Source organism: Tiliqua scincoides, chromosome 5 (genome assembly GCF_035046505.1).
Source record: "Tiliqua scincoides isolate rTilSci1 chromosome 5, rTilSci1.hap2, whole genome shotgun sequence".
Classification (NCBI taxonomy): Eukaryota; Metazoa; Chordata; class Lepidosauria; order Squamata; family Scincidae; genus Tiliqua; species Tiliqua scincoides.
In genome coordinates, this window is record NC_089825.1 from 143156537 (window position 1) to 143170574 (window position 14038).

At 44.2% G+C, this 14038-nt stretch overlaps 2 protein-coding genes across 2 annotated transcripts in view; both read left to right on the plus strand.

Annotated features, from left to right (window-relative positions):
* LOC136654037 (zinc transporter ZIP2-like) overlaps window positions 1-14038 on the plus strand; it is a 141439-nt gene that overhangs the window by 16635 nt on the left and 110766 nt on the right. The window lies entirely within an intron of this gene.
* LOC136651201 (vomeronasal type-2 receptor 26-like) lies at window positions 2474-12246 on the plus strand. Its single transcript, XM_066627390.1, has 3 exons — window positions 2474-2521; window positions 9997-10123; window positions 11336-12246. The coding sequence occupies exons 1-3, from the start codon at window positions 2474-2476 to the stop codon at window positions 12244-12246; spliced, it is 1086 nt and encodes a 361-aa protein (XP_066483487.1).

Here is a 14038-nt window from a genome sequence, read left to right on the forward strand (position 1 = left end):
GAATGGAAACAGCCAGCAGGCAGGGTGACCAGAACCTTTCTGTCCTTTTGTTCAGAAGGGAATTAGCCCAAATGATTATATTTCTCACCCCTTTTTCTTCTTGGGCCATCATGAGACGTTACCAGGGCTTCCTTGCCTGTAACTGGGGAAGAATGAAGATTAGAGTGTTTATAATAGCAGAGCTGCATGTGGAACAAACCAGGTCACCTTCATGTTAAGCATAGGCAAGGGCTATGCTAAGAGCATGAAGCCTTCCATTCACCATACTGTGCATGAACCAGAGCCTAAGACGACATGATCATTTCATTGCAGCATAATTCGGAAATACTTCCAGCATTTCTTTGCCATGATGTTTTCCAGGATCGAAATCAAGAAAATCACCAACCTCTTCCCCAACAAGACACTGGATTTTGTATTCATTGACAACTTTTACAATGCAAGGGGATCCTGTTCTGGAACTATGCAACTCCTTTTCACAAAACGAGGACATCCCCTTAATTACATCTGTAGCAAGGAAAAGAAGCTCATTGTCATCATTGGAGGTCTCATTCCTCAAAACTCAAAGCAGATGCCCCACATCTTAAATATCTTCAGGATCCCACAGGTATGTGTGTCCCATGATCTAGAGCAGCCATTTTTAACCACTGTGCCATGGCCCCAGGTGTGCTGCGGGAATTTGGGAGAGGGTCATTTATGAATAGGAGCATTAGGGGATACGAGCCTCTATTGACAGCACAGTGTGCCTTGTCAGTTGTCAAAAAGCTAATGGCCTGCCTTGACCATTTTAGTGCCTTGCCAGTGTGCCATGAGCTGAAAAAGGTTGAAAATCACTGATCTAGGGGGAGGTAAAGCCACTAGGGATGCTAGGAGAGCAGACCATCTGGGCCGCATTGAGTGGGGACAGAAGACTCTGCTCTGCTCTGCCAACCACAAAGCTTGGAATCACTTCAAGGTTGATTTGCTTCAATCGCTAGTTCGGTTTTTTAAAAAAATCACTTTAAGGAAGGATAATTTGAACTGAAATTATCTATGTGGGTGAAATATTTCCTCCATTAAATTACCCTAAGGAGTTCTGAGGCATTTGGTGGGCCACTGTGAGATACAGGAAGCTGGACTAGATGGGCCTGGGGCCTGAGCCAGCAGGGCTCTTCCTATGTTCTCTGTGATGCTCCCCAAACGACATGCACAGCTGCATCAGTGCTGGAAAATTGGATATCCAAGTTGAGCCCTGAATGAGTTATTCTAAGCCTCTTGGTCTTTCTGCCCAAAACACTATACCCCAGAAAAATGAGACTTTCAAATTTTTCTTACAGGATCAAGTACAGAAAGCTCTATTATATAACCAGCCAGGTATTGACAGAAGACCTTTATATTGAGGAATAATGGGAGATGTTTGTCAGTTCTTATATGCTTACTGCCTTTCTCCTTAGCTCAATTATGGCTTCTTTGACTCTGCACTGAGTGACAGAACTCAGTTCCCTTCTCTCTACCAGATGGTCCCAAATGCAAGATCTCAGTACACGGGGATTGTTCGACTGATTAGACATTTCAAATGGAACTGGATTGGCCTCATCATCTCAGACAATGACACTGGAGAAACATTTCTGAGGACTCTCATTCCCAGGCTCCTCCAAAACAACATTTGTGTGGCTTTTACGGAAGTTCTTTCAGGACCAAAGACGTTGGTGAAAAACAACCAACTCTTTTTTGACCGCCTGGAAGGAATAAGATCTACTCGATCTGCGTCCAAACCAATGTAATTGTTGTTCGTGGAGATTCACAATCTATGGAGGGTTTGTGAATGCTTCAAGATTCTAACCATAATGCAAAGCAAGACCCAACAGAGAAGGTTTGGATCATGACATCTCAGTGGGATTTTGCAACAGTGTTAAACCCACTTTTATTCACACCCAAATCTTTCAGTGGTACCTTGTCATTCATACTCCACGCAAACCATGTGCCAGGATAGGAAGATTTCCTTTAGGCAATAAATCTACATCGGCCCATGCTTTCTTTCTTACATAATTTCTGGTCAGTTGCATTTATGTGTTCATTCCCCACGTTTAACTGGTATCTACCAAACACAAGGAACTGCACTGGAGAGGAGAAGTGAGTAGTCTCCCTAGTTCTATATTTGAAATGAAAATGTCTGGTGAGTGCTACAATATTTACAATGCTGCTCATGCTGTAGCACATGCTCTGCATTCCATGTTTTCATCAATATCCAAGCATAGATTAAAGGGAAATGGTGGCACATGGAACCTTTGGGATATTCAGCCATGGCAGGCAGGATTTTCCTTTAAGCCTCTACTCCATTGGTTCTCAACCTTGGTATCACAACCTCCTAGGGCAGCGGGAACCATCATTTTCCCTCTTAATGGGAGTGGTACGTTGGTGGTGACAGCACTTCCAAGTTCACCCTGCCGCCGCACTAACTAAGTAAAAAACTGTTTTTGGAACTCAGCCATCTATGATGGCGGCTGCAGACATCGCAAAACCCAGGATCACCACGCCACTGACAGTAAGTCCCAAAACACCCTTTTTGACTTGGTGTGCGCAGAGGTGACGCAAACCCAGAAATGCCATCACCCACCATTGCTTGCCATCTCGTCAACCCCTTACTGCCCCTGCACGCACTTGGTGGTTCCCTTAGCTTTGGGCAAAAGTTAGGAACCACTAATGAACTATGGATGCTTATGGTCATCCCTGCCTTCCCATGGATGGGAAGGAAACATATTACTAACATATTACATATTATTATTATTACATATTTACTAACGAAAAAGAATGTTGTTACCTGACAGATGAGCTTGAGTACCTTTGTCCATAGTATTGTGCAGAAACCCTTGTGATATGTCCATTTTCAAAAACAGAAATTATAATAAAAATAATAATATACAGTATTTATATACCGCCTTTCTTGGTATTCAAGACTTTATTCAAGGCGGTTTACATAGGCAGGCTTATTAAATCCACGCAGGGATTTTTACAAATTGAAAGAAGGTTCTTTCTTTCAAGAACCACTACATTCAAGGTGTTACACTCCGATCTGGTTTAACATTCTGGCCTCCATCCTCCCATGCTCCGAGCAGATGGAACAGCTCAGCTGCAGCTTGCCAGCTGCTTCAAGGTCGCACGGTGCCGGTGGCCTCGAACTGGCGACCTTGTGGATGTTAATCTTCAGGCAAATGGAGGCTCTACCCTCTAGTCCAGACCTCCTGCCCAATTCATGTGACTTCCTTCAATATTCCTAGCTGTTCCTCCTTGGATGTAATTCTGAGATTAATTTCAAATTTCACCAGTTTGAGATTTTATGGTCAATCTAATTTCTCATTCCTCCCTTCTCCTCCAAAGTGCAGTCATCTGCTTTTGTTATCTTAAGCCATTTGCAAATTCTAACTGCTCAAAAAATGATAAATGATTATGATGATGGTGAACTGGATCTTTAGGTAAATTTATTTTTTTATTGTGATTTCCTGCTTGTCCTGATGAACATGCAACACTCAGAGATCATCATGCCTTGAAGCAACAGGCTGATGGCCAAGATGGGAGAAATAGTCAAAGTGATACTGTGCTGGTCCTATCATGAGAGCTTTATTATAGCATTGTGGTGAACTGAATGAGCTAAGAATCTGGATTTGCCTGGTGAGATTCTCCATTTACGTAAGACATTCACTCTCTGCCTTAGCTGCAAGTGGGCATACTAATAATTATTGAAACAACAGCACAATCCCATGCGTGTATATTGCTCCCAGTGTGGAAGGGATTTTCACTCCCAAATCGGCCTTTTCAGTCACACTAGACGCTGTTCCAGAACCACCTTTCAGAGCGCGATACCATAGTCTTTCGAGACTGAAGGTTGCCAACTAACTAACTATATGCAAAAGTACCATTAAGCTCAATGTGATGTGCTCCCAGGGAAGTGTTTATAGGATATCAATATGTTCCATTGAATTCAGTGGGACTTATTTCTGAGTAGTCATTCACAGGGTTATGTGAGAGCAGCAGTTCACAAACATTTTGGTTTCTGGAACCCTTCATGCTCTTAAAAGTGTCTCTGCATGTGTAGTGTCTCGGGTAGCCCCTGAGCACCTGTGCATTTACAGAGTGCTGCAGCACCAAATGCCTTGCAGACATTTGAAAAGGTTTCTCAATGCAATCATTTTCCTGGTAATTATCTAAATCATTGCCTTCTGTTAGAAAAGTCCCAGGGATAATCTGAGGCCACCTTCAAAATTCATAACAAAAACAGCTGACTCTACTCGGGAGCTGAGGATAAAATGTGATGTGATGATTGTGTTCATAGTGCCTCATGTATGGAAGTCATCGGAAATTGGTTGAATGCTGTGGCGCTGAGGTTCAGACATGCTGTTGTTCAGATGGACAAGAGTGCTGCTGCTACTGCTGCAGCTGCCTTATGGTGTCATCAACAACTGCTGCTCCAGGGGGGGTTGGCAGAAGAGCAGTTATCGGTCTCTGGACGTAACTATCAGTGTCTTTGCCCCGCTCGCAATTTTTGTTCAGAAAGATAACTCTTTTAAAGAAACTCCAGATGTGTCTTCCCTGGAAGGAAAGTAAGTTGGGTTGTGGTTTGGATTTAAACTCAGTGTTGGAAATATAGAAAAATTACTCGGGATTACATACTTTGGGACTCGTGGCAATAGTGGGGGCAGTAGTGGTGGCGTGGAGTTCAAGTTCACATATGCAAAAAGACCCCAGCAACTAGAGAACTGGCAGGTCAAGATGAACACGAAATAATTATTGTTATTGTTATTATTGTTGATATTAACACTAGGCTAGAACTCTTTCAATGTTCCCTGCTCATTATCCTTGTGCAGAGAAGTTTTTTTTGCAGGAAGGAACAGAACATTTGGTTATGTGAGCTGCAGCCGGAGCTCTAAAGTGGTTTTGCTAGTGGGTGTGCCTTTAAAGACACATGGAACAGGAACACACATGGAGGAAAGCTAATATGTCTGCAGGTTCGAGTGTGGTGGTCAGTGGCACAACTTTGTGGAATGACACACAAGAAAAATGGGACACAATGCTGACTGTGTAACAATACATCACTTTTATTGTGGGGAAAATAATGCAATAACAAAAATGTGCAGTCAACATAAAAAGCAATACAGTGTATTGGATATTTTCAACCTTTTTCAGCTCATGGCACAGTGTCAGGGGTGTAAAATTGTAAAGACTCACCATGGGTTCTTGGACAAGGCACACCCAGCTGCCAGTCAGAGTGCCCACATCACCCAATGACCTAATAAATGACACTCCCCAAATGTCCACGGCACACAGGCAGACCATGTGTGGCACACCAATGTGCCACTCTCACGGGTTGAAAATCACTGCAGTGTATTCACTACTCACTCATACAATTTGGCATAGTCATAAGCAGTTGCTAGGGCTGCAATCCTATAAACACTTACCACATGTTCATACCATATGTTGATTGCTTAGGACTGCCTCCCCCTTAAATGATTCCAACCTAGATAAGAGTCCTGAACTCAGACATGTCAAGGAGAACATAATGGAGGTGCTAATTGTGTCAACAACTTGTCTGCAGATGTGACAAGAAGCTAGAGGGGGCTTAGTGAGTCATTGGCCAGGCTTGCCAAAAGTGATCTATCTGTATCTGCTATAGGAGTTTGAAGACTTGCAGGAATCATGGGACTAATTTGCCAAGACTACTGGCCCAGTGTTATCTGGGAGCAAAGAGCATGAAGCATTCCCATTCACCATATTGAATATGAACCAGAGCCTAAGAATACATGATTGTCTCATTTCAGTATAATTCCCAAGTACTTCCATCGTATCTTTGCCATGAAGTTTGCCTCGTTCGAAATCGAGAAAAATGTCAACCTCTTGAGAAACAAGACATTGAATTTTTTATGGATTGAAAATGCTAATAATGCCAGGGGGTCCTGTTCTGGAACTATGCGTCTCCTTTTCACAGGTCAGGGGCATCCCCTTAATTACGTCTGTAGCAAGGAAAAGGAGCTCATTGTCATCATTGGGGGGCTCATTCCTCAAAACTGGAAGCTGATGCCTCACATCTTAAATATCTACAGGATCCCACAGGTGTGTGTGTTCCCTAATCTAGAGAGAAGTACAGCCACTAGGATTGCTAGGAGAGCAGACAATCTGGGCTACAACAAGTGAAGACAGAAGTCTCTTCTCTGTCCATTTAGCCAATAGTTGAAATCGAATGTTAATCAAGTTTTGTGTGAAAATGTCAAAACCTGATTAAGTTCTTAAAAAACCACTTTAAGAATAATTTGTACTGAATAAGTAGCAAATCTATGTGGGCAAAATATTTTCTCCACTACCTTCCCTTGAGGAGGCCTCCATGAATGCCCCACACTGCAGGATGCAGTGCATAACACAATGACAGCTGAATTAAAGCTGGAAAGTTGGGCAGGATTGGGTCCTGAGAGCCCAAGCCTATGCCTGTCTACTCAGAAGTAAGTCCCAGGATAGTAAATGGAGCTTACTCCAAGGAAAGTGTAGACAGAATTGGAGTCTGAATGAATTATCCTAAGCCTCTTGGTCATCCTGACCAAAACACTACACCCCAGAAAACAGAGACTTCCAAATTTTTCTTACAGGATCAAGTACAAAAAACTCTACTATATAACCTGCCAGGCATTTGAGAGAGGACCTTTTTATTTAGCAATCATCAGATGTTTGTCTGCCCTAAAAAGCTCCTTGTCTTTCCCCTTAGCTCAATTATGACTTCTTTGACTCTGCACTGAGTGACAGAACTCAGTTCCCTTCTCTCTACCAGATGGTCCCAAATGCAAGATCTCAGTACACTGGGATTGTTCGACTGATTAGATATTTCAGATGGGACTGGATTGGCCTCCTCGTTTCAGACAATGACACTGGAGAAACATTTCTGAGGGCTCTCATTCCCAGGTTCCTCCAGAACAACATTTGTGTGGCTTTTACGAAGGCTATTTCAGAAGCAAAGATGTACTTGAATGAAAACAGACCCTTTTCTGACCATGTATTAGGAATAGCATCTACTCTCTCTGCCTCCAAAAGCAACGTGACTGTTGTTCATGGAGATTCACGATGTATGGAAAGTTTGCGATTGCTTCTAGTATTCTATGAAACTGGAAAGCAAGAACCAACAGAGAATGTTTGGATCATGACATCTCAGTGGGATTTTGCAACTGTATTAAACCCGCATTTCTTCACACCCAAATCCTTCAATGGTACCTTGTCGTTTGCACTGCACACAAAGGATGTGCCAAGATATGAAAACTTCCTTAAAGCAATAAATCCATATCGGTCTGTGTTTGCTTTCTCGTATAATTTCTGGTCAGCTGTATTTCGGTGCTCATTCCCCACATTTAACTTGTATGTACCAAACACAAGGATCTGCACTGGGGAGGAGAAGCTGAGCAGTCTGCCTAGTTCTGTATTTGAAATGAAAATGTCCGGTGAGAGCTACAATATCTACAATGCTGCTCATGCCGTAGCACATGCTCTCCATTCCATGCACTCTTCAATATTCAAGCACAGATCAAAGGGGACTGGAGGCACAGGGGATGTTTGGGCTGTTCAGCCATGGCAGGTAGGATTTTCCTGTAAGCCTCTACTGTGTACAGTCACGGATGGACTTGGATCCACTCTTGCAATGCTACTAATTGTTCCAAGAGAAAATGAGGTGTGATAAAACATCATGGAACCAATAAGTGTTAGTCTCAGTCAGCTCTAATTTCCATGGATCAGAACTCGCACTAGCACTCCTATTCTTTTGTGTGTGTCATCAAGTTTGCCACTTGTTCTTTTTTGTTTACTGATTTGTTGGGTAACCTGTAAGTTGTATAGTAATATAAATAAATAAAGTTAATGGGGGTGACACTAACCCTAGTCATGTCACTAGTGGGACGTTTGGGTTGTGTTAGTCACTGGCTGAGTCGAAGTTAGTTTGTCACTTTTAAGTTAGTCACTCTTAAAGTGGTTCCCAGAAGCTGGTGGGGACAGGATCAAAAAGAGGGGGACATGTGGGGGAGGGGATACCATTGGAGATGGAAAGTTTCTTATCTTGGAAGGACAGAGATGAGTAAAGGAGCTATAGACTCAAGAATTACTATTGGGGGTTCTTAAATGAATTGTGAATTCTGGTGGAAATGGGGACTGGGAATAAGAGGAGGTGGTGAGAATAACTCTGAGAAAGTTTTACTATGTAAAGTTTATATTAATCATAGATAAAAAATGTTCTCGTGGGTTTTGCTTGCATGCAAGGTCTTTCAGGTCACACGGAATTCCTGCAGCTTGTTGACTAGGAGGATGGGTTGCAAGTTAATGTGGGGCATTGGGGACTTTGTGTGTTGTTGGTGCCTGCCTTAGATGACTTTAAAAGTGGGTTCCAAACATTAATGGTGGACTTTGGGTCTATCCATGGTTATTAATCATTCAGGCTACATTGAAACCCCAGGTGCAGTGGCAGGATATCACAGAGTACTAGGTGAAGAGACTTTCACCCCCTGCTTATGGGGAAATGTTCAATGCCTTTATTTTCTGGCATTGATTATTATTCATTTCATGTCATGACTCCTACTGAAAATAATTTTGTTGTATACAGGGGGTGGTGTCAAAAATGTATGGGCACCGGGTGTCCAATGACCTAACCATGTATCTGCATGTATAATCACAGTTTCTGCATTGCCAGAAGTTCAAGGTGGCAGGTTCCTGTGATCTCAAAAGAACTCCTGCTCCACAATTGACCCCAGTGTTTTATTTTTCTTGTCCTCCAATCAGCTTCACCACTTTCTGAGAAACGTTCGCTTCAACAATAACGCAGGCGAAGAAATATTCTTTGAAAATGGGGAACTGGCCACAGGTTTTGATATCGTCAACACAGTCACGTTCCTCAATCGCTCTTTCCGTAGAGTCAGGGTAGGAAAGATGGACCCCTGGGCTCCTGAAGGAGAAGAGTTTGCCGTTAATGGAAGCGCCATTGTGTGGAAACAGAAGTTTGATCAGGTGGGAAGGATCTGAATGCATTTTCTGAGCTTTAGTTCCATAGTTGTAGAAGAACTCAGAAGTACTCTTCAGCAGATGGCTGGGAATGCATATTCCTCTACAAGATGCACTTACTCTGAAACAAGCCCTATGGCATTCACTGGGATTTACTCTGAATCTGTCAGCCTTCTGTGATTATCTTAACATTGATGCAAGAGTAACACCTACAAATGTGGCTGACTTGATATGATGTTTGTGCTTGTAGACTAGGATGAAAAACATGGATAATATATGCAAAACTCTCATATGTTATCCATGCTCATTTGTCCCCTTGTTTGTCCATCTCTTCCGATGAGTTTTCAGGCTGAATTGATTATGGTGTTGAAAAGAGGTGGTATGTAAAGAACTAAAGGAAAACATCTGGAGACTGAAGGATTCTATATATAGAACAATATTGTAAAGATCCTCATTGGAACTAACTGGGACAGCCCACCTATGTAAACCGTCTTGAGTAATATCTGATGAGAAAGGCCTTATATAAATACAGGTGTGCGACACTTAATGACAGGGATACGTTCCCTGATCCCTGTTATGCGATTAGGTCATTCAGTGAACATTCAGTCCAATCTATTGCCTTTTTTGTGTAAACAGACACCCCCTGACATACACTAGCTGGCTGCACAGGCTACGGGAGACAGATGGCCTCTTCTTTGCAATAAGAGCCTCTCTGTTGGGCAGACAGACACTCTGCTAGAGGCTACAGGAGATGCGATTGCCTCCTTAAGAGCACCATCTTTGTGCTTTGACCACCGTCATATATACGATCAGTCAATAAGTGAATCATTGTTAAGCTGCGCATGCCTGGATAGAAGTAAATCAATACCTATAAGAGGTCAGAGGAGCTCATGAGATGTGTGTCATAACTGTATTCTCGTGCAGAACAAACCAAACAAAACATCGCAGCACTCCGAAAACAGTTGATTTCCATGCTAACCCTTTCTCCTTTGGGGTTTTTGGAAGATGCTGCCCCGATCGACATGTACTGAGAGCTGTCATCCTGGACAGACAAAGGTGGCACGCCAGGGGGAGCAGATCTGTTGCTATGACTGTGCTCAGTGCTCTGAAGGGAGGATTTCCAGCCAGCTGGGTAAGTGAAGAAGGTGATGCTCCATCCAATCGGTGTTCCAGATGTTTGTAGAAATGAGCTACTCGAAGGCCTTCCAGCCCAACCTTTTCTTTCCCAGCACTCAGTAGAACTGTGGCATCAAGGAACTTTTGTCCCCTTCCCTTGAGGAATGTCTCATGTCCTGCTATGGTTCTTCTCATGTTTGAACCAGCTATTTTGCTGGCACAGTTGTGAGAACCTTCATGTCAAGGTATTAGGTCGGACATAGAGGATAGGATCTGGCGGAGGAGGCCTCTGCCACTACCACACCCCTCCCACTCCATCTCTTCCCCAATTCCCCCCTTCCCCCGCTCAGAACACCATCCCAAAACCGAAAGGCCAGACCACTGCCTGGTGGTCCCACTTGTCTCCATGCAGTCACATGGCATTTTTCATCCAGCACTAGTTACTCCAAGGGTGCCGTATATGTGCTTTACGACATGTTTACAACACCCAGTGCCAGCACTGGAGCTCAGCACTGGTGCTATGAACCCTTAGGGCCCAATCCTAAATTCATCATACTGATGCAGTCAGTAAAGCAGAAAATCAGCAGAACATATGGCCCAGTCCTATGGGACTGTTAGGAGAGTGGGGCAGGTGTCTACTGTTGAAAAAGTCCCAGCAATGGCATGAAGCTGGTGCCACCACTGGGCCAAACCAAGCATCTGATTCAAAACAGCTGCAGATCCAGAACTGCATTGCTGCAGATGCCGGTAAGTCAGAAGTGGGGCATGTTGTGGGTGAGGATTGATCAGGCCAGGGAAGAGAGGAGGTGGATCCTGGTGGCAGCAACATGCACCAGGCTCTAATCCTTGAACCTTGCCTCGGAATACTCCCTGATTCTCCTCGGAAGTGCATCAGCAAAATGGAGGAGTAGACCTGCAGGTGACTGGGCAGCCTATGCACAACTCTGCTGGCTGGCTGTTTGCCCCCCATGACAGCACACACTTCCTGGGCACAGCACATCTGACCTTTGGGTAAAGCCTGATGCCAGATTTACTGAGGGTTGACATTCAAAAGATACCTGGATGTGTTACAAACATGGATGGATGTAAAGAAACATTTGAGTGAGTGATTTCTTTTGTATGTATTAATTAGCACACTTCATACTATGATTGTACTGCACTGTTGCCAGACAGGCTCAGGTGACGCAAGTACACTTTGAACTGTTGAATCCCTGCATGTGTCTTTTAGATGCAGATCATTGCAGTGACTGCCCAGAGGACCAGCATCCAAGCAGGAACCAGGATCACTGTATCCCCAAAGTCATAACCTTTTTGTTCTATGAAGAGCCCCTGGGAATCGTTCTGGCTTCTTCTGCTCTGCTGCTCTCCACCATCACACTTGTGCTCGTGTGGAGCTTCATTCAGCACAGGAACACCCCCATTGTCAAAGCCAACAACTGGAACATCACCCGTGCCCTGTTGTTCTCCCTGCTGTGTTGCTTCCTCTGCACATTTCTGTTCATTGGCCAGCCCAGAAAGGCATCCTGCATTCTCCGGCAGACCTTGTTTGCCATCACCTTCACTGGGGCTGTTTCTTCAGTGTTAGCCAAAACCCTCACTGTGGTCCTGGCCTTCATGGCCACCAGACCAGCCAACAGGATGAGGAAATGTTTAGGGAAGAGATTGGCCATGTCTGTCATTGTGGTGTGTTGTCTGATTCAAACTGGCCTCTGTGCAGCCTGGCTGGCAGTGTCTCCCCCCTTCCCAGAGCTTGTCGCGCACTCCCTGATAGGTCAGATCATAGTGCAGTGCAACAAAGGCTCAACCTTCATGTTCTCCATTGTTCTGGGCTACATGGGATTTCTGGCCCTTGTCAGTTTTGTGGTGGCTTTTTTGGCCAGAAGACTGCCTGATACTTTCAATGAGGCCAAGCTGATCACCTTCAGCATGTTAGTCTTTTGCAGTGTTTGGGTGTCCTTTGTGCCAGCCTACCTGAGCACCAAGGGGAAATACATGGTGGCCGTGGAGGTCTTCTCCATCTTGGTCTCTAGTGCTGGATTGTTGGGTTTCATCTTTCTCCCCAAATTCTACATTATTGTGTTGAGGCCCCAGCTGAACACCAAGGAAAACTTAGTAAGGAAAAAGAATTTTGTTACCTGACTGAATTGCTTGAGTACCTTGGTTCAAAGCATTGTTCATGAACCCCTTGAGATATGTCCATTGTTTTATAGAAACTCATGTGACTTCCTAATATATTCCCAACTATTCCTCTTGAACATAATCCTGAGATTCATTTCAACTTTCACCAATCTGAAATTTCAGGGTCAATCTAATTTCTCGTTCCTCCCTTCTCCTCCAAGGTGGTGTCTTATTGTTCTAGATAGATGTTCTTTCTAGTCCTGAGCTACCTGGGGCTTCTGGCCTTCATCAGCTTCACTGTGGCTTTCTTAGCCAGGGCATTGCCTGATACGTTTAATGAGGCCAAGCTGATCACCTTCAGCATGCTGGTCTTTTGCAGTGTTTGGGTGTCCTTTGTCCCAGCATATCTGAGCACCAGGGAGAAATATTTGGCAGCCGTGGAGATCTTCTCCATCTTGGTTTCCAGTGCCGGGCTACTAGGATGCATTTTTCTTCCCAAGTGCTATATTATTGTACTGAGACCTAACCTAAATACCAGAGAGCAGCTGGTAAGAAACAAGTATCTGCAGTACTGACTAATGTTCCCAGTTCATCACACACTTCCTCTTTCCTTGTCTATTTCACTGCATTTTAAAATGTAATCCTATGGACAAGGTTGTATCTTCTTCAAAATTGGAAAATCATTTAGTATGTCTTCAGCAATCACCAGATAATAAAATCATGATGAGTGCCTTTCTCTGTTGATGTATTTATTGTTGGCCCATTTCCCTTCCAGAGATAGCAAAAGGAGTTCCTGTTTGTGTTCTTATAGTGGAGTAAGAAGATCTTTTGCACCAGACATTATGGAGAGTCCAAGCCAATAAAAGCGTAAATTAAAGAGATTTATGTAGTTTGAAGATGAAGCAATACTGACAGGCCCCAATAGCGCTGCAGTAATCATGACGCCATGGGGGCCCAGGGGCTTTTCACCTTACCTGGTAGGATTGCAGTGGCCTCTAGCAGGGTCCAGGAGGCTCACAGACCCCATGACTGCACAGAGCTCCAATCTCTGAGTCTCCTGGACTTTTCTGGAGGCCAGCAGAACCCACCCCCCAAGGTAAAGCTAAAAGCCCCAGACTGGCTTTTGCAGTGATTGGGTGTCCTTTGTGCCAACCTACCTGTGTACCTATCTCCCAGGGACTTACTCTGGACAGCGATCCACAGCAGGGAAGGAGGACGAAGGAAGGCGAGCTGAAGGAGGGTGAGCACAGCCCAAGGGAATCCCCAGGGGAATGCCCTGGGAGGACAAGGAGCCAGCCAGAGGGTGTAAACTCCTGGGCCATCCCTACCCATTGGGCGGGGCAGGAGCTAGTAAGTAGTACCTAATATTTGAAAAGTGAACTTCTGTCCAAGTGAAAAGTCTGATCAAATATCCTCCTGTACATTCAGAAAAAAATACTTCATTACTAAATTTATCTTTAGTCCGAAGCATGTTTCCCATCAAGATTTCTGAGGTAAAATGGCTCTGCATTGTTTAGCCCACAACATGTTAGATATTCAGGTATTCATCATCAGGTATTAAATAATGCAGTACCTGAATTTCTGTGTATAATGTGTATTAGAGCCCTGGTGCCTTTTTTTTTTTTTACCAAGCAGAATCTAATCTCCTTGATTCTATAAAATGGCTGCTGTTGGTGCAAGTAGTGCCCTGTCGGCAGACATTTTGGGAGCGCTGCCACAAGAGGGAGCAGTGCTCCCCATCTGTTGACAAACCTGCCAGCAGCAGGGGCAGGGAGGAAGCAAAATGGGGCATGGAAGGGGAGGAATGAGATGC